General features: G+C 42.5%; 1 protein-coding gene across 2 annotated transcripts in view; it reads right to left on the bottom strand.

Moving 5' to 3' along the window:
- Window positions 1-20,373, bottom strand: part of LOC307240681 (kazrin-like) — a 152,517-nt gene extending 132,144 nt beyond the window's left edge. For both annotated transcript variants that reach the window (XM_080014522.1, XM_080014523.1), the window contains exon 1: window positions 19,778-20,373. In XM_080014522.1, the coding sequence (XP_079870648.1) occupies window positions 19,778-19,976 (199 nt within the window). In that variant the 5' untranslated portion in view covers window positions 19,977-20,373. The remainder of the gene's footprint in view (window positions 1-19,777) is intronic.
- Window positions 20,374-21,284: the final 911 nt, after the last annotated feature.

Here is a 21,284-nt window from a genome sequence, read left to right as displayed (position 1 = left end):
AGAAAAAATTTTGAACTCACACTTTTTTGCCCTCTCTCTCTCTCTCTCTCTCTCTCTCTCTCTCTCTCTCTCTGGAGGTTTTCTTTTCTTCGTTCTCATCTTTCGTGGTATTGATTGGACCAATATGGCCAACGGAAAATAAAGTGCTGCCACAGCTGAGACAATAAAATGACGCTGAATTAAAAGTCCACGCTGAAGTAAAGCTAATTTATATTACGCATTTCAATTCATTTTCATTGGAGAAAGATAGGATTTTGATTTTCGGAACCAACATTTCACAATTTGGAAACTTGACTCAAATTGTCCAAGGCCTCAAAACTCCCCCAGGTCAGGAATCCCCTTCGCCTTTCAGCATTTATTTTTCTATTAAACATCTTCACTTTGCCATTTCTCTGACCAGTTCAATTCCATGGTACCGTTTCCTAAATATGCATCTTCGATAGCTACAAGGGTTCCCCTAAGGTTGCATCCGCTTAGCAGTTGGGCAAACTCGACAGCCCTTACGTTTCAAACCCTAGTTTGGCAAAAGAGGAAAAATGTCTCTTCAGGAGATCTGAAACCTAGCAGCTGTCAGACCAGGTGCTCTGTCTCTCCCTTATCAGAAAGAGAAAGAGCCAGAGACGTAAAGGAGTAAAGGAGTGACAGACACCAGGGGAAGGAATGGAAGAAAAAAAAAAAAAACCCTTCCTCTCTCACTCTCTTCCTCCTGAACCCCGGCTGAACTCGTCTTCCTGTTTGGGTGGAAGACCAAGGGATGGAGGATGAAGAACCGTCAGAGACTGGGAGTTGGCTGGAGAAGCTGGAGAAGACGGAGAAGCTGGAGAGAATGAGAAGACGGCGAAGACAGAGGAGCTGGATTGAACTTGTGAAATGTCTGGCAAGTTTGGAGAAAAGCTGCAGCAAAATAGAACATTTTGGTTTCAACAATCCCAAAAAACTGAAATCCCAGAGGAACTGATTAGGATTTGGGTTAATATTTCCATCAATCAGGTTTAGGAACATTTTCTCTACACAGATTTATGTGTTCCAATGTTCATAGCCAATACATGGCTCTCCTACATAATGTGGATGGGTATCATCTCACTATCATTGGCTTGATATGATAGTGAGACAAAGTGAATTAGAATGAAATTTATATAATTGTTAATCACAATTATTTGTATCACAATTCATCATCAAATAAAATGTCATGAGAGTGACCATTCCAGTTTAAGAATCCCTAGAATCCTGGGAGTCTTTGCTTAAATTGAAACAAACTGCATTGCATCAAAAAAATTATACTTTGAATTAAATGTAACTTTATTGTCTCTAGCACAATAAAGCAAGTGGCTCCAGCACCACTTAATTTACAGATGGACGCATCGGTATATACCATGAAAGATGCGAGGAAGAAAACTGAGAGGGAGAGAGAGAGAGAGAGAGAGAGAGAGAGAGAGAGAGAGAGAGGCTGTAGTCAGATAACAAGGCTTCCTTCAGTGGCATCATTAATGTTATTGGCGCAAACTGGAAATTTTAATATATGAGGAATTTGTCATGGTGAGGTGCATTTCTCTCCAGGCAATTTACATTAAAAAAGTCTGAAGAAAAAAAAAATGAATTGAATTAAATATCAAAACAGATAATTAGTACAAAAAGTCTGAAAAAAAAAATTAAACAAAGAGCAAAGAGTTCCCTCATTTACAGCCATAACTATGACAGGAAGAGGCCACGTGACCAGTTGTTCTAGTTTTCCTGGACCTGATTAACTCTTTTTCAATACATGTTGTTGTCCGATGTTTTCCGTGTAAATGTTGATTAGTTCTATGTTTATTTGTGTCACCGTGGTGATTCTCCCCCTCTAGAGTAGTGATCAGTTGTTTATAGACCCAAACATGATAAATAGTTCTCCAAAGAGGGGGGTTGGTGGTGGCTCTCCATAACCAAAACTGTGTTTTTGTCATTCTACAGGTCGTCCACAGGACAGAGTTAATGCGGCAGCTCTTGATGATTTAAGAATTAATAAAGAGTTGCACTGCATTGCAGATAACTTGAACTCCACTTGCAGACTAACTCTGTCTAAGACTAACTCTGACTAACTAATCTCTAGATGCAATAGCATAACAATACTCCTAGCCTTGTACACCTAGCATGCTGACAGCACATGAACAAATAAATAAATAAACAAACAAACAAACAAATAAACAAATACATAAATAAATAAATATAAAAATAAATAAACAAAGAAATGTAATAAAAAAAAATGGCACAAAAAACAGCTGAACAGTCTGAAAAAAAATATATAAAAAATGCCAAATATACTAGAATATTTTGGCATAGCCAAATACTGTACAGGTACTCCTCACTTAATGACCGAGTTCTGTTCCTTGGACCAGGGCGTTAAGTGAATTGGTCGATAAGCGAGGAGTTATTTCACAGTAAGGGAGCCTGGCCATTGTGAATGCTCGTGTAGTGAATATTGACAGACTGCACGAACGAGACTGAGAACGGTGATGGGCCATGAGGTGCTTGAAGCTGAGACGCCGCACCCGCACGCCGCAGTATTGTACACAGCATACAATACAGACTGGTCAGAGAGCCGGTCGTAAGTCCCAACGGTCGTTAAACAGGTATGTCATTAAGTGAGGAGGACCTGTATACCATAATAAAGAAAATAAATAACCTAGTACTGTACATAAAAATAAACAGAATATGCAAAGTGTGATTTTATGCACAGGATAAATTATTATGCAGTGTGTATGCAGTGGTGTAAAGTAACTTTGCAGTATTTTTTGATACTTGTGTACTTGTAATACTGTTACTTTTAGTCCCATACATTTCCCCATGAAGACATTTGTTACTCGATGCAAAATAAAATCGGAGGAAAATTTGCAGCCAATGATGTAAGTGAAGCCCGTTATCACCAGGTTCATGTTGGAAGGGTCATATCCAGCAGCAGCCTGAGTGTAAGCAAACACTCTCCAGCCCATGGTCAGAGTTGACTGCTCTGCGGTTTTCTCACAGAATTAGGATACTTTAAGTGTTGGGGCGGGTTGCCATATTTACAACAAGTGTGTTCTTATGGGTTAGGGTTCTTCAGAGTGAAAGATATGAAGCGCCTCTTACAGTATGCTTACCAAAAAATTTAAATATAAGAAATATTGGCAAAGAAAACCTGAGCAAAAAATAAATGAAAACTAAGCTCTTGGCAAAAGAAAATAATTCTGTCTCTTTTTCTCCACATCATTTAGTTTTTCTTTTGATACGTAAGTATATTTAATAAAATATAATTACTTTTGATACAGAAGTACCTTTAATATCAGCTTCTTTAAGACTTTTACTCAAGTAGTATTCTAATGAGTGACATTCACTTTTACCACCGTAGTTTTTTAGTAAGATATCGATGCTTTTACTCGAGTGTGGCTTTCCAGTACTTTTTCCACCCCTGTATGTATATACTGTAGGTGTATAAATATCACCAGAGACTACAGTGTTATACACTAACAGTGCTGTAAGAAAAAAGGCGATTTACTGGGATGGAGGAAGAATGAACGACCTCAATGCTCGAATTAAGTTCTTAAACATTTTCAATAAAAATAAACTTTAATTAATTTCAGACTATTCCTCAGACCAACTCTGTTATATATTTAAATTTTTGTGAATTATCAGCTCCGTGGTGGTTATTAAGCTCTGAATTAGGCTGAATAGCACAAACTGAACAGGGTTAAATGGTCGCTAATGGCAACAACGCATGAAGAACCTCAGAGAACTCCTGTGCATGAAGAAACAGGATTAAATGGAGAAATGAGTGAATCAATCATTAGTATTCCTGCCGCTCATTCACATGGAGACAATTTCATTTGAAAGGAAAAAGGAGTTTAGTTGATGCTGCCAGAATCTGACTTTGTTTATTTGGTCATTTAGATAATAATATATGAGCAATTTGACTAGATGGCAAATGGATAATTCAAAATATGTTGTTAAAAAAATTGTAACCTGAATTTCTAGGTGTCAATTTGTTATACTATATTGCGTTGCTCACTCTCCACACTTGGCACAGTCTGTCTGTCTCTCTCTCTCTCTCTCTGTATCTCTGTATCTGTATCCAAGGCTGTCGTCCATATCTTAAATCTCAAAAAAACCCCTCGCTGAATAATTGAGTATTTCCATAAACACCCGCAAGAAATCATTAGATTGTTATGGCTGTCTGGTTGTGTTTTTCAATTTGCGTCCCATTACCTTTTTTCATGACATGTCATAAAAAAAACCACATTTGTTTTGCTTACCCGCTACGTCTACATAATGTTGTGTAAAACGTTATATCTACCAGGTTGCTTTGTAATCCGACGGTGCGTTGAGGTGCAGTTAAAAAGTCGGTCGATTTTGCGATGCCAGGCGAGCTGCTGTACCCCCGACTCTTTCCGATTATTTTTTGAAGCTGAAGCTTTCGGAGTTACTTTTCATGCATTGACTATTTTCGAAATTAATTCATTTACCTTTTGGAAAAAATGGTTAATTAGGAAATTCAGTTATTCGGTTACTTTTGTTTCATTTTTTAATATATTTATTTCATATTAAATCCTTTCAATAATGCGCCTTTCCTCCACCTCCTTCCTCTCGCCCCCATCCACCTCTGTACTCCTGCTCCTCCTCCTCCCCCCAATGTCTGTCTGATGCTTAATGTCCAGCAGACAGTATGCTCCAACTCCTCCTCTCTCCTCCGCCTTCCTTCCTCCTCGTCCTCTGTCCTCCACCTCCCTCCCCCTCCCTGTCTGCTGGACGCTTCATAAAATTTGTCAGGGTGGACACACACACACACACACACACACACACACACCTCCCTTTTCCCTCCTCCTCCTCTCTCCTACACCTCCTTCTGCCTCCCTTCCTCCTCGTCCTCTGTCCCCCTGCTCTTCCTCCCTCCCTCCTCCCTCCCGGACGCTTCATCCAATTTGTCTGGGTGGACACACACACACACATACTTAGCAGATCCCGTCTGTGCCAGCAGGGATCACTGTATCTGATGGCAGTGTCCACCTGCCTCCCCCGTGCCTCCCCCATGCCAACCAGAACCTCTCCCCTCTCTCTCCCCTCCCAGTGCCAGCTGGTCCAACAGCATGGCCGCTGGTGGAGGCATCACTGTGGGCCAGGCCCGACAGTTTGACCTTATGCACAAGTATTCATATTCTCCCCAAGAAACAGAGTATCTCCGCCTGGCTAGACAGTGAGGTCACACTGGAACTTCTAGGGTCTCCATAAGACGTCTTTATGAATGGAGATGGCTCGATATTACATTTCGATACAGATGCCAACAGGAGATTGTGACCTTCTGCTGATACCGATACCAATTTGATATTTCTCTGGACTTTCCTTTACTTGTTTTATTTCATCTGAGTTGCTGTGGTTTACATAAATTCATGGTATTCCTTTATGTGATGTTTCTGCAAGTGCTTTATCCAGTGTGCTGTATTGAAGTTTCCAGCGCTGCCGACGCCCTCTAAAAACACTTTTCTTTACAAATATTGCACTCCGCGCTAATATACCGATGTGGAGACCCCCACATACTATAATTTTCCAAACTTTTCCTTATCAAATTGTAATTTTAGTATATTTTTCATATCGTCAAATAGTCATTTTCGTAATATTTTCGTATTGTCAAATAGTCATTTTCATAATAATTTTGTGTCGTCAATTAGTAATTTTCATAATTTTTTGTATCATTGAATAGCAATTTTTCATAATTTTTTCACACAATCAAATAGTTATTTTGGTAATTGTTTAATGTAGCAAAATAATTATTTTTCCAAAAAATTCTTATGGTCATATAGTCATTTTCAATTTATTTTCATATCGGCAAACACTAATTTTCATCTTTTCATATTGTCAAATAGTAATTTTCTCATAATCTTTCCTTATCATCAATTAATGATAATAATTTTCGCATTTTTTTCATACAGTAAAATAGTTTGTCATTTTTTCTTATGGGCCTAGTCAAATAGTAATTTTTGTCATTATTATTTTTGTGTCTCATTAACATCACTTTCATCATGCTCACACACACACACACACACACACACACACACACACACACACACACACACTCCCGAGTCTCCCAGTGTTTGCGATTGTCGGTAAGCAGTTCAGGCAGTCGGTGTTGAGTCCTGACCTTTCCCGGCTCTCAAATCCACCCAAAAAAGCCAGCTGCTTTGCCACTCCAGTCTAAACACCATTTAACATCCAAGGGCTCACATTCCAGGCTGCCAGTCAGGTGCAGAGCAAGAGAAGGTGGGGGGGCGACCAGATTTTCCAGTCCAAACTTTTTTTTTTTTACATTTTTTTATTATCTATACCTTATTCCTCTGGGGTAAATGATTTTTTCTGCATTGAGCCATCCTAGTATATTACTTATCCAGGAGCAGTGGGCTACCACATAGCCGTGCCCGGGGACCGATTCCAGATCTTGACCAACCCCTTGCTCAGGGGCATCGGCAAAAGTGTCTAACTATAACATGCATGTCTTCAGGGCACACAGGGCAGACTCCACGCAGAAAGGCGCCAGTCGGGTTCAAACCCAGTACCTTCTTGCTGTGAGGCGACAGTGCTAACCACTGAGCCTGTGTCATTCTGCCCCCCAGATTATCACAGCTTTTAGAGGCTGTTTCCCAAAACGTTGGAAGATGCAGTGTTTTGTTTGAACGATGTAGCCTTTCCCCGCTTCTCTGAGAGCGATGGAGTAGTATGTAATTCCAGCTGAAAACTTGGTGACCGCTGCTCGACCCCCACCCCACCCTCCAGCACTCCCGCTGTAGGTTCTTCACGGTCTGGCAGAAGAAGCTTTGCAGAGCCGCTGATCCGAGGTTGCTCTCTATTTGTCAGTCACTAAATGGCTGCCGTGGGACACGGCCGGGGGCTGGAAACCTGATCTGAGGCTGGCACATAAGGCCCGGCATGTTCCCTGGGACCGAAATACCCCCCCATCATATCAGGTTTCACATCACATACACCATGCTCTCCAACACACCTCCCCAACTTACAGCCAGATTTAGCCCTGACAGAGTTGAGCACAGGTGAGTCAAAGTGTCATGGGGAGAACGAGGGCACAGATGAAATGATAGGTAGATAGGTATGAAGAAGGCCTTTAATCAAAATCACAGATTGCTAACAACTTTTGATTGTTTCATTGTCAATTTTTCAGCTATATGATCAGACAAAACTGCAAAATATAAATAATGCAAAAATCTTGATTGGGTAATTAAAAATGCGCAATGACCATTTGTGCTGTGGGGTTGTTGAGGTTGTTGATCGACCTGTCCATCTGTCCATCTATCTATCTATTGTTATACATCCCCGTGACTCTCCTAACAATGTATATCCTTTATTACGTCAACAACTCTCCAGTTTGAAGAGAAGGATTCCTACCTATTCCTATGGAGTAATAGCGCTTATAATGACACGAAAAACAGTGAAGACAAAGAGCTCGGAGAAGGACCCACAGGCTGCAGAGTCTAAATCAATGATGCAAGACTTGCAAATTTCTCTTTTAAATGACTCAGGAGTCTGGGGTCACTCTGGCAGAAGAGTCGTTCATTCACGACTCAGTAACGGCAGCGGCACACCGGCTGAATAAATAATAAAAGTCGGACAATTGAACAACTCTTTTTACCGAGTCACTCCTAAAGAACTTTTCATCACTCCAAATTAATCAAACATCTGTCTGTCTGAGTCTGAAAAATGTAACAACTCTTTTTTTACTCAGTGACTCGTGAAGAGCCAAATCACCAAAAGGAGTGGAACTGTTCATCACTAACACTGAATCAAATGTACGAAGAGTTGGAAAAATTTAACAATCTTTTTCACTGAGTCAGTTGTAAAGAGCCAAATCGCCAAAATGAGACTAACGTTTCATCACTACAACTGAATCAATCTAACAAAGAGTTGAAAATTGTAAGTACACTCCTTCCTGAGTCCCTCGTAGAGAGCTGAATGGCAAAAAGAGCCAAGCTTGTCATCACTACAAATGAATCAAACGGACGAAGGGTCGGAAAAATCGACAAATATTTTTTCTACTGAGTCATTCCTAATGAGCTGAATCACTTGAAATAGCAGAACTTTTCATCACCTCAACTGAATTAAATGGACGAAGAGCCAAAAATTGAACGGATCATTTTTACAGAGTCATTCTTAAAGAGCTGGATCTCCAAAAAGAGCCAAACTTTTCATAATTACAACTAAATTAAATGTGCGAAGAGACGGCGACGGAGACGAAGAGTCGTTTGTAAAGAGCTGAACCGCCAAAAGAAGCAAAAACTTTCGTCAACTGATTGCATGCGAAAAGTCGAAGAAAATGGCTCTTAATGTAGGTGCTGTGATGTGAGCAACACCCCCTAGAGACTTAATGACGCCTTTCATCACATTAATGGAACGTTTCGTTATTACATTTTATAATCGCTTCACAGCAGCTTCTGTCCATCTCTCCGCAGGGAAAGAGGGGGAAATATCTGGTTCTTGTTTGTCATTTTCAGCGAACGACAGAATATTCAGCGTCCTCCTTCAAATGACTTTCTGCAGCACAGGTGACATTTTCCTTGGGAGATGGTGCACCACCCGCACCTGTCTCTCTCTCTCTCTCTCTCTCTCTCTCTCTCTACCTCTCTCTCTCTACATCTCCCTGTGTTTCTCACTCCCACTTTCTTTCCCTGTCTTCCTCCTTCTTCCTTCCCCCTCTGCCCCTTTCCTTCCCTGTCCCTATCTCTTTCTCTCTCCCCTGCCTTTCCTACCTCTCGTTATCTCCCTCGTTTTCTCGCTCACAATTGCTTTCTCCATCTCTCTAGCCTTCACCCCCCCCCCCCTCTCTCTCTCTCACTCTTAACCGCCCCTCTTCCTAGCTCTCCATCTAACTTGTTTTCTCCCTGCTTTCTCCATCTCTCCCAACATTTCTCCCTCCCCCCTCTTTCTAACCTTCAGGGACCTTTGTCCCTCTTTCTCTCCCTCCACCCGTCTTCCTCACTCTTTACCTCTTCTCCACTTCCTGCCTCTCTCCTGCTCCTGTCTCTCTCTCTCTCTCTTTCTCTCTCTCTCTCTCTCTCTCTCTCTCTCTCTCTCCCGTCTCTCTCTCTCTCTTTCCCTGACAAGGCCAGCTCAGCGTTTACACTTAAAGGCGTCTGAATATGTGCAATGTCACTGATAAGCAGCCAGAGAGGGTTCCAGCCATCTGCCTCTGCACATGAGGGGAGGAGCGGAAGGATGAAGGGGTGAAGGACGAGTGCAAACCTCCAGAGAGCAACTCATTGTCACTCAATAACTCTATGACCAAGTCTCAAAACACTCCTGGACCTGAAAAAATTTGAAGGTATAAGTCAGTATAAGGTATTAGTCATATTTTCCATATATTACATTCAAATGATCAACTCCAGTCATTCCACTGTTCCCTAAATGGCTGAGATTTCAAGCTTTTAAACCAGGAAGTCCGGTCCCGTCTCTCTGTTTAGGAGGAAACACACCTCTCCTCATCCTTACAGCCCTGTCAATCAAATGCCAATCCTCAAGCCCTGCCCATGGATTACACCGTTTATATATCCAAACTGGTTTTATTTCAGGCTGAGCAAACATGGACGACCATTCAGCGACCAAACAACCAAAGACAGCTCTGCTATGAAGGCTAAGAAGCCTCGTTGGTACAGTACCTATGGCTTCCTTTGTTGCCAAATGTCTAATGTTACTGATCACAATTTTAAGAAGTAATACAGCATGAAGCACTGAATTCACATGTTAAAATGTTGTGTGTGTAAGTTCATGGTTTTACCAACTCTTGCAATACAAATAGTGATGCACCAATGCCAATACTGCTTTCGGTTATGTTCGCTACCAGGCTAAGATTGGGTATAAAAATACCAACAGTTGTATCAAACCAGTTAGATCCGACAGAAACAGCTTGACTCCCAATAACCCCAAAAAACAGCCTGAACCTAGGTCCAATGTGGTATTGGGTGGTATTTGATTGATTTTGTCCAACCTCAAAATGGAAAATATGTATCTGTGTGGAGTGTGTCTGTGTGTGCACAAAACTGCAATATTATCTTCAGCGAGGAACTGCTTGTGTGTTGAGGCGACTGAAAAAGACTATTTTCCATTCCAACTGAATAGACCTCTGACAATGAGGCGTTGCAGAGCCGAGAAATCAAACAGAGCAGATGAGGTGAAACACACACACACACACACACACACACACACACACACACACACACACACACACACACACACACACACAGCAACATATATTGGGAGCCCGTACTAAATGGCGTGAACGTTAATTGCATTTGGATAATAATTGCTTGTCCATTGTAATAAATGGCCTTTAAGCACATGGTTAGACAATAACATGACTCAATGTAAATGTTCATTACGAGCGACTAATTATCTCCTTCACCGACTCGTTCGCTTTTTGCAAGTTTTCATTAATTACGTCAACTTGGGTTGTTACGGTTTTAAACGGCGATGGGCTTCCAATGGGTGGTAATTTCCTCAAAAACTTTAGGTTCATTAGCCGAGTTAATGCAGTCTGTAAACCGGGAGCTAAATTAAAGTACCTTCGCAGGATGTTGGAGGCTTGAAAAGGCTCTGTGGAGATCGGCTGTGATGGGGAACCATCTGGTGAGGGTAACTCAAACGTCAAATAAATGTCCATAAACTCGCCATAAAGACAGAACCTGAGGAGGGAAGATCATTTTCTTCAGTCATTAACTTCCTCAATGCCGTAGGCCAGGAAAGAGACCCACATGCTGCCTCCATCAGCATAGAAAATGACTGGGGGAATAAAAAAGCTTGAATCACTTCAAGCTGTGGAAATATCAAAGTGTTACCCCCCCCATCGACCAGTCAATCAATCAATACCCAAGCCCCGCCCCCTGAATGACGCGGCTTACATCCCCAAAACGGGTTCATTTTAGTTTGTCCAAGCATGGACCAACATTCAGCAACCACTACCATACCATCCATTTAGGGGGCACTATTTGATACCCCCCACATGTATATTACACAGCTGACATTCAAATTCTCTCCATTGGAATTTCAATTTCAATTTCTATGAAAAGGCTGGAAGTTTTTAAGTTCCAGACACATTTTTGGGAAAGGTCAGAATAATGTTACTTTCCGTCTATATTTCCAGAAAACTGCAGAAACCCTATCAACTAAAGCCGAGTCACACCTCAAACTCAACTCTACCTGAAAAATACAAGCACAGAGCAGCTGAAAAGTCCCATGCAAAAATAAATGACTGAGCGGCGCAGTTATCCAACACTGTTTGCACTGATATTTTGACATTGTCTTCAGGGGCTAAAAATTAATGAATATATCATTTCAAACCAGCCATTTTATGTAGAATGTAATTTATTCATTTATTCACATTTTCCACATCCCACATATAAGTGGAAGCTGCTGCACACTGAAGCATCTATAACACAGCATTAATTTGTCAATATAAAATACTTACAACTAACAACATATTGATCTGTATTGACTTTATTCTTAGGAACTGTATCATTCAGGCGTGTTCTTGGATGACAATGAACTCAGTTGGCTTTCCCTCCATAGTGTATTTGTCAAAATGAATACTGGCAATTTGGGGTGCAGAGGTCAGCCAACAGTCCAAATCTGATTGACCGGGACAACTGGGTAACGGTTAATGTCAGGCTGTGCTTAATATGATGCCACATTGAGTTACAATTGGAACTTGTTCAGGATTGGCAGATGTACAATAATTAACGCATTTGTATAATATTTTTAACCACTGTACGATAAACGATCAATAATATAAAAAAAAAAAAACGTACGATAATTTTGCTATCTCAATTAACCCACAATGAGTGGGTGAGAGTGGATTTGCTTCCCAGTGCTGGTTCAAGATCAGTGTATTCACCTTTACCTCCTGTTAGAATGTGGCAGAGTACCTGATCCTGGATCTACTGTGATCTAGTGTGCCCACCAACCAGTGTAATTACTATAGCCAATCACAGTCCAGATTCAAGGTCATGTGTATACTTGGTGTGGATTGTTATTGGATCACACAACGCCATTGGACTATTGCAAATGCAAATGTATTCGGAGTAGTGCGACTATACCCTTGTAAGGCAGTTCAGGACATTGCTTTTCCATTCATTGTAGTATCCGGGCCCCTGCCAGGTTTGTTTCACAATGTGGAATGTTTTCTGTTAAAAGATGATAATTTCAAAGTCACAGTACGATATTGCTATATTTTTCATCCGGCAATACTGGATTTGCCTTTTTTCAGAAAACATACACTACAGATATTGTATACCACAGATTGTTTTTTCCATGTTAACAGGAAACCGTTGGGAACCCCCGCTGAGGGAGAGATGATCTGCGCACAGGCACTCCCATCTTGATGTAATCTGTTATGAATCCTCCCTGATCTCCCATTTGTTTTCATGTTTTATTTTCATCTGGTCAATTCCTCATGCCACGTCACTAACCTCCATGTGATTTCAGATCCGCCCACTCCCCTTTGCCTTGCTGTCACTCCCTTCCCTTCACCTGGTTTCCTCCACCTGCAGCTCATTCCCTCCTTAGTCCCTCAGTATAAATACCAATCCACTTTACTTTGTTCTCTGTCAGATTGTCTCTTGCATTACGCTACGCATTCCCGCACTACTTCCTGTTAACTGTACCTTCCGAACTGATGTGCCTGATTACCTGGACTCCGATTCTATGCCTGATTTCCTGGATCCCGATTCTCTGCCTGTTTCCCTGGACCCTGACTCTCTGCCGGATAGGTTTGCCTTCTCTGACTGATCTCCTGGTTTTAACCCATGCCTGTTTTTTGGAATAAACCTTGTGGACTTTGATTTCTTACCTAATTGTTTTTGTGTCGTGCTTATGGGTTCACATCCGTTCTGAGTCAGTGAGCGTAACACAATCTGTATGAAACGCCACACTAGCCCCTAGAGACGATACTAAGGACGCCGTTGTTGGTGGCATTAAGCGTCTGGCCACTTTGAGAAACATGAAAGTGATGCCGACAATAAGAGAGGGAACATGGAGCAAACAGATGGGACATGATACACTGTTTAACCAATTAAAACCTTAATTAGGATTTAACAACCAGTCAAACCATCACCCATCCAAAAGCAGATTTTCGGGCAAAACTGGCTCTCCACATCCCCTAATCTTGTTCAGGAACTAAAGCCAATGACCAAGGAAGTGCTGCATGACGGGACGTTCCGGAGCTCTATCCCACTGTGAACTCAGTTTTTACTATTAGCATGCAGATTTAGTCGTCTCATTATTGGTTTTACAGACACCCCAAAATCCTTAGCGCTAAATGATATAATTGGTCAGACTCCGCTTTGATCTCTGAGATAACCCCTTCCTCCTAAATGAGCGATAAAGTCATCACCATTCTGCTGGGGGAAAAAACAATCTACTTTCTGAGCTTTGCCCGATAAAATGATTACCTCAACATGGAGAACGGGAACAAATTACCTTGGCGAACGATGCCAAAACGTGTCTATGATAAATATAATAATAATAATAATAATAATAATAATAATAATAATACTTATTAGTATTAAAATAATATTACTAATAATACAGTTAATAGTTCATTGGGCCTTGGTTTGGCTCATGAACCTGCATGCAACATGCAATTTTGACCATAGTCAGTTCATAACAATACTCAATACTGAACAATGGCTGCATAAAAAATACAATATTATAATCCACAAAAGTAACAGACAACTGGAAAAGTTAGTATCGGTAAGTCTGTGAAGAAAAACTGTGAAATATCCAGATAGGGTAGTCCACATGCTGCTGGACACGTTCACAAGCAACACTGGGAAAAACAATTCAAGGTGCAGTCTGCTGCAGCAGAAGACGCATACACATACAAATACGTTTGGAAAGACCTTTTTTCAGACCACCTGCCGTTGTGGCTTAAGGTGGAAGAAGGAAAGAATATCAAGAAACAGAGCTGTATGGTTTGAAAGTACTGTCCATTTGTTTTTCTCATTAGAAGAGTGCTTCTCTGACTTAAAATATGGTACAATAACAGAATGAACCATCATGTGGTTTGTTGGACACTGAATAGAGATCTATGTAAAATGTGTATTTATATGCATTTACTGGAAGTCAGCCATGTATGTCAGTTAGTTAAATAGGTATGTATGAGTGGATACTTTTATTTTGAAGTATTCAATATCCTTGGGGTTAACAAAGTGTTGACTTATAGTTCTTTAAAACATGTAGAGAGCAACCCTGCAGTGCACATTTGAAAATGATTATGTATAAAATGACAGTGATATACTAAAAAGGCTGTGTAGAGTTTTTCATGTGGTGCTATAACTAACTTCACTTAAACCTGATCTTAAAAAATGAAACAAACAGTTATTTGGAACACTACATTTGTCGGCTGCCAAGATTTACTTGTAAACTAAACTTAAACTTAAAAATGAGTTATAAAAACAAATTATGTTTTGAAAGGAAAACACAATTATTTTTGTATTGTTTATGTATGTCTTATTTTTTGATCATCATGCATCATGATTATAATATTAGTATTAATTATAACAATAAAAATATTATTTTTAATTATCATCATCATTATTATTATTCTTATTATTATTATTTAGTCTATTATTGGCTGTTAGCAATTTGACCCTTTATTAATCCCTGAGGGGAACTTCAGTGACCGATGCTGGAGGCAGCCATGAGAGGCATCCCATTTATCTCACCGGAAGCAGGTTTAGGGACTCGCTTCCTTGCTCAAGGGTCCAGCGATGCCGTGAGACAAACAAGCGACCCTCGATTACCTGTATATCAGAAGTGAGATCTCAGTTGTTCTCCATTAAAGCAGTCTTCCTCCCTCCAGGAGCCTCCGTCTGTAGTGTGCACGGTGACCCGGCAACCGTTGCCACATACCTGCATCCCCACGGCAACGGTTGCTGATGAATCCCCCCACACCCCCCCCCCTCCCACCCCCTCTTTTCTTTGAGGAGAGAGAAAGAGATAGAGGGATAAGAGAGTGAAATGAATAACCAGTCACACCAAACAGTGACAGTGAGAAAGAGAGAGATAGGGAGCGATAAATGACTAACAACGGATCTTATCTCGGGAGCCACGTGGAGCTGCGTGCGTCCGCCGAATGAGGCTCGGAGGAAGACGAGCAGCTAAATCAACACCATCAGCGACCCTTCAGAACAACCGCGACGACGGCTTTCCGAACCCGTTTACGCAGGGACGCTTCAGTTTATCTGACAGTCTGGAGCCAATATTCTGAAACTGAAACATCGGTCGATAAAAAGAAACGTAGTGTTGGGTACAAAATGGACTGATTAAAAAGAATCGTCCCCAAATGAATCAAATGACTCCGCAAGGTGAGTCGTGTAATTCGTGTCACAAGGTTTTATCAGCAGAATGCAGTTTCATCATGTATTTTCTCCCACTCCTGCTCTCTCCCCATCTCTTCCCCTGCACCCCTCTGTATCTCTCTCCCTTTCTCCCCCTCTCCCTCCCTGCATCTCCTTCCCTCTCTCCCTCCCTGCATCTCCTTCCATCTCTTCCTCCCTGCATCTCCTTCCATCTCTTCCTCCCTGCATCTCCCTTTCTTTTTTTCTTCCTCTCCCGCCCCTCTCCTCCCCCTCTCCCTCTTCCTCCCTCCCACATCTCTACCTTTCTCACCCTCCCTCTAACCATCTCCCCCTCTCTCGCTTTCTCCCTCCTCTCACATTCACTAACTCCCCCCTCTCTCTATCTCACTCCCCCTCTCTCTCCGTCTCCCTCTCGACCTGCTCTTGTTCTCTCCCCCGTCTTCCTCTCCCCAAACTTTCTCTCTCTCTCTCTCCTCGCCCCTGTCTTCCTCTCCCCTTTCTCTCTCAGCTAAGCGACACTGACATCAGCATTTAAACCCCCCGAGCAACGTCACAAACACTGCTATGGAAACAGCGGGGGTGCGAGGGGGGAGGTGTGAGGTGTAGACACACACACACACGCACACACACACACACACACACACACACACACGCACGCACGCACACACACACACACACACACACACACACACACACACACAGTAATGAACGTAGAACAAAAGCGACAGCACTGCTCCATTGAAAACAGCTGACACGCGACCAAACCACGACCTGGGCTGTTGTTACTGCTGCCGATTGGGCCGCAGAAAGTAACTGAGTACAAGGAACTAAGTACATGTAACTAAGCACTGTATCAAACTAAATTTTTTACATATCTATACTTTAATTATGTTCAGTTTCGGAGGATTTCAACTTTTTCCTCCATTACATTTGGAAGCACGTAGCTCTACTTGCATTTGCATTTCTAACACAGTTACGTAACCTTAGTTACTTTAGTTTTAATTACTTCAGTTACTTAAGTAAAAAACTAAATCTGGTTTCATTTATATGAGTAAAAAAATCAGGGCCCTTGTTATTGCTGTTGTTTCAGGGGCATTCTTTTGAAAGGACCAGCTGACGACAATGTTCTTTCTTTGATTGTACTTCTTTGTAAAGCCCATTGTGTTGCCCTGATATGAAATGCGCTTGTGTGACTTGACTCATAATTCAGTGTGTTTACATGCACTGAATATCCAGATTAAGCTCAATACTTGGGTTAAGATAATCATTTGTTTCAGGTGTTTATATCGATGACTGAAACACCTGAGTTTACACGACGAGTAGCGTAGTCAGACTATTAACAGGAAGTACTTGCTCTACTGTCTGGGAAAAACCTCTGTCTACAATCTTCTTCAACATTTTCTTTAATACTTCCCCATTTTGGTTCTTGAGCTTTTGGTTTTGTCTATCTGATGATCTGGACCCATTATTTTGAAACTGAAACACCAGACGATAAAACCAGTGTCGTAGTGTCAAGTACAAAATGGAACGTTTTAAAACAAGCTGTCCCAAATGACTCAAATGACTCTGCAAGGTGAGTCGAGTCATTCGTGTCACAAGGTTTTATCTGCAGAACGCCTGGTTTCATCACGTAGTGTGGATTCCCCCCCCCCCCCCCATCTCTCCCTCTTTGTCTTTCACCCCCTGTCCCTATCGCCCTCTCTCTCTCCCCCTCTCTGTCCCTGCTTCAAGTACATTTAAGAGCAAATATGTCAGGGTATTTGTGGCTTTTAATTATGTAAAATTATGTAAAAGTCTTGGTTAAATATGGTAAAAAATAAAAAATAAAATATCTAAATTATGAGGGGCCATTTGAGGACAACAGAAAAAACTGAAAAAATAAAAAAAAGGAATAATTTTCCTTCCTTCCTTCCGAACTGGGAGGAAGGTGTGATATGATGTCCCTTTCCTTTCAGAGTGGAAGCTTGGAAGATAAGAGACGGAATGAACTGTATCAGAGCCATCACACACATACGGACGTGTGTGTGTTTGTGTGTGTGTAAACAGGCACACACTTCTGGCTGCAAATGTAAATACACACACACACACACACGCACACACACACACACACACACACACACACACACACACACACACACAGCATTCTGCAGAGCACGCAGCCATTCAGACTGCGCTCGGTAACAGTAACCCACGGCAACCCAAACCAAGAAAGCCGACCCACTTCGCCCCCCTTCATCCTCCAAAAGTGATGTGGCCAGTTTGGGGGGGGGCGGGGGGTAAGGAAGAAGAGCCTACTAGGAAGGGGGTAACTTTATATCCTCCAAAGTGCAATGCTACCCCCTTATAAAGGTCCAGAGGGTTACTGATTCAACATGGGGGGCAGATAGAGTTAAACACACACACACACACACACACACACACACACACACCAAATTTCACACCGACAGCCACTGTCGAGCTCCATGGATTGTTCAATTTTCTGAACCATAAACTCCACATGATGACACCGTTGTTGTGGCAATGGAATACTAACACAAAAAGACAAAAACCGGATCATACCATACCATACCATACCAAATCACCAGATCTGGACTAGACTGGACCAGAGCGCCTCAGACCCCCAAAAAAACACAACCAGAGCTAACACAGCTATAATGGGAGGCTTAATTCAGCTAAACATGAGGTAAAAACACTTTAATTTTGCATTTCACCCAGTTATTGTGCTCTTTTGACAAATCGAAAATGAAAATATGACACGAATTGATTTTTGTAATTAAGTGATTTACTGAAATTAATCGATTTTTTTTTAAAATACCCCCACATTAGGGACCCTAGTGGGGTTAAACGAGTCAATATCGCAAAAAAACATTTAAAACTTGGACTAGAAGCTGCAGGTCATGTGACAAAAATTGTTTTCACACATGAAGTCCTGACAATCAGGTCCAGACATTGTCCGGAGTTGCCCTTTCACACGTATAACACACAACCGGAGATTGTCTGTGCCAGACGCGTTTACACTTACAGTACCTGGAAATACTCTGCTTGGTTAAGACGAGGGGTGGAGCCTGGGTAGAGCATGCAGGAGGCAGGACGTGACGCAATGATGCATGACGCTGTGGAGTTTGACAACACACCCACGATGGCCGTCGAGGCTACTGACTTATCAGTAGTTGTGACTTTTTTTGCATTGATACTCCATGTTTTTGGACCTACCCACAATATAAACGAAAGAGTGGAAAGGAATATAAAGGAAAGCAAAACCCTTTTTCACCCTCGGCCAGTGGGCGTGTTGATGATGTCACCAGTTAAATGATAGAGACGTCATCAACACGCGACACGCCCACTCGCTCACTGTGAATGCTTCGGACAATTACTTGCTCTGTTCACACATACCACTCAGTCGGACATTACCCAGACTTTGTGCCCAGACTAGGGTGCTGGCTCTGTAAAGTCAGTGTAATGTTCGGTCCAACTTATTCGGACATTTGTGTTCACAAATACAGCTCCGCTGGATGATTTCAGGGTTGAAGTGCATCTGTGAAAGCAGTTTTAGTTACTGTATGTCACAAAGTAGAGTGGTAGAATAGATTGGGAAATGTTTTTTATTGATGGGGTTGGGTTTTCGGTCTTTTCTTCAGTTATCGTCTCTATTTCCATAATTTTCACACCCACAAAATGTCAATTCTAAGATTTCTTATATTTCAATTTTAGCCTCGTTATGCCTCGTCAAACTCACTCTTCTATCCAATTCTCCACTTTATTAATTTATAAAAAAAAATGTATTTAACATACATTTAACATTTAAAGTCACTAAAGCCATTTCACATTGAGTAGCATGTCCTTGGATGCACTCCCCCCCCCCACACACACACACCCACCGGCCCTCACCAACTCTCACCCTGATTGTGGTAATGGTTGTAATGTTGGAAAGAATATGACAAAATTATTCCACACATCCATCCATCCATCCCTCCCCCTTTCCTCCCCCCTCTCTCCCTCCGCCCTCCCCCACTCAAACCCTGGGAGTAGAGGTGATGGTTGTGGTGTTGGAGGGACTTGGACCAACTCATTCTTCCGCACAACCCCTCACCCTGATGTTGGGTGGTGAGGCTTGTGGTGTTGGAGGCACCACAAGCATGCACACATCCCTTCCTCCCTCTCCCTCCCCTCCTCTCTCCCTCGCTCCCTCCCTCCCTCCCTCCCTCTCCCTCTCTCACCCTGATGCTTGGTGGTGATGGCTGAGGGTGTTGGAGGAACTGGGACCAAATCATTCAATCATACACATCTCTCCCTCTCCATCCCTCCACCCCACCCTGATGTTTGGTGGTGATGGTTGAGGGTGTTGCAGGAACTCGGACCAACTCGTTCTTACCCTCCCTCCTCTCCCTCCTCCTTCACTCCCTCACTCCCCCCTCACTCACCGTGGTTGTGGTGGTGGAGGTGGTGGTTGTGCTGGTGCTGGAGGGTGTGCAGCATGTTGGCTGAGGACTCCGCGGCCCCCAGGTCGGCCAGTCTGCGGCTGGTGACGCTGAGCTCCGACCGCAGGGTGCTCACCTCTTGGCTGGCAGACTGGATGGCCCCGTCGATGCGCTGGGCCAGCTGCTTGTTGTCCTCCATCATCTTCACCACTTTGGCCTGAGGAAGAGGAGGAGGACGAGGACGAGGAGGAGGAGAGGGGAAGAATCCAGACAAGGTGTCATGATGTGAAAAACTAAATAAAAAAATACTCGAAAAACTGTTCCCAGAAAGAAAAAAGAATCCCGAGTTAAATCCTCAAAGCTCAGAGGAGTTTTGTCCTTCTCTCCTTTCCTTTCCTTACACGGAAGTATCCGGCGGCCCCAGGGAAAATGTGCTGTGTAACCGCTATCTTCTGCAAGGTGTGTGTATGTGTGTGTGCGTGTGTGTGTGTGTAGAAGTATGACAGAGAGAGAGAGAGAGAGAGAGAGAGAGAGAGAGAGAGAGAGAGAGAGAGAGAGAGAGAGAGAGAGAGAGAGAGAGAGTCAGTGTCTTGCAAGCATGCCTGTGTTTGTGTTAGAGTTCAGCTAAAGAATGAGCCCAAGCGAGAATGCACGTGTGTGTGTGTGTGTGTGTGTGTGTCTGTTGAGAGAACGCGTGTGCATGTGAATGTGTGTGTGTGTGTGCTGAGCGCCAGCCCTTGTCCCTGCGCTGCGTGCTCCCTGCAGCTGACTGGTGAGAGGACACAGAGCAGGAGAGATGACAAGCAGCTATTTAAATGGAGCATACCATGTGCAGGGGAGAGTGGAGGGGCGGGCAGCCCAGACCATTTGAGCACACACACACACACACACACACACACACACACACACACACACACACACACACACGCCACAGCTGTGAGCCGGGAAGTGGAACTGTGTCGGATGGGAGATTTGTGCAGGATTTCCCGGGAAAGATGACTGGAACACAAAATTCTGTTGGCGGTGAGACCTTTTGCAAAGGAAGTCTCTTTTTGAGCCGCTCTCTCTCTCTCTCTCTGTCCATCACTCTCTCCCTCCCTCTGAGGCGCTGTAAGAAGAAGGAAGGAAAACTAGTCTCTAGAAAAAGAACAATAACAACACGATTTGGGAGGAGGCCGGAAAATACTGTAGTTTAACGGCCAAAATGTGTCCAATGGTGTAACATACAGTCAGACAGAGAGAGAGAAAGCGATAGAGAGACAGACAGACAGACAGACAGACAATGTATGTAAAGAATAACAGGAAATTACCAACGTTATTGTTTGGTAATTATATTGTATGATAGTTTTTGTAGTGTGTAAGATATGTGTAAGTATGTCGATAAGTATCATATTTATAAGGTCATTTTGCCCTTCGTCTGATGTACACCGTACGATCATTATCCCATGCAAAAGGGAAACGCTGGTACTGTAGTAAATGGCAAATTACTACCAGTGTCTCGTCTTCAACA

The sequence above is a fragment of the Zeus faber genome (assembly GCF_960531495.2).
Source record: "Zeus faber genome assembly, chromosome: 15".
In the NCBI taxonomy this organism is placed as follows: domain Eukaryota; kingdom Metazoa; phylum Chordata; class Actinopteri; order Zeiformes; family Zeidae; genus Zeus; species Zeus faber.
Note: the sequence above shows the minus strand (reverse complement) of the source record. Positions and strands in the feature narration are given on the sequence as shown.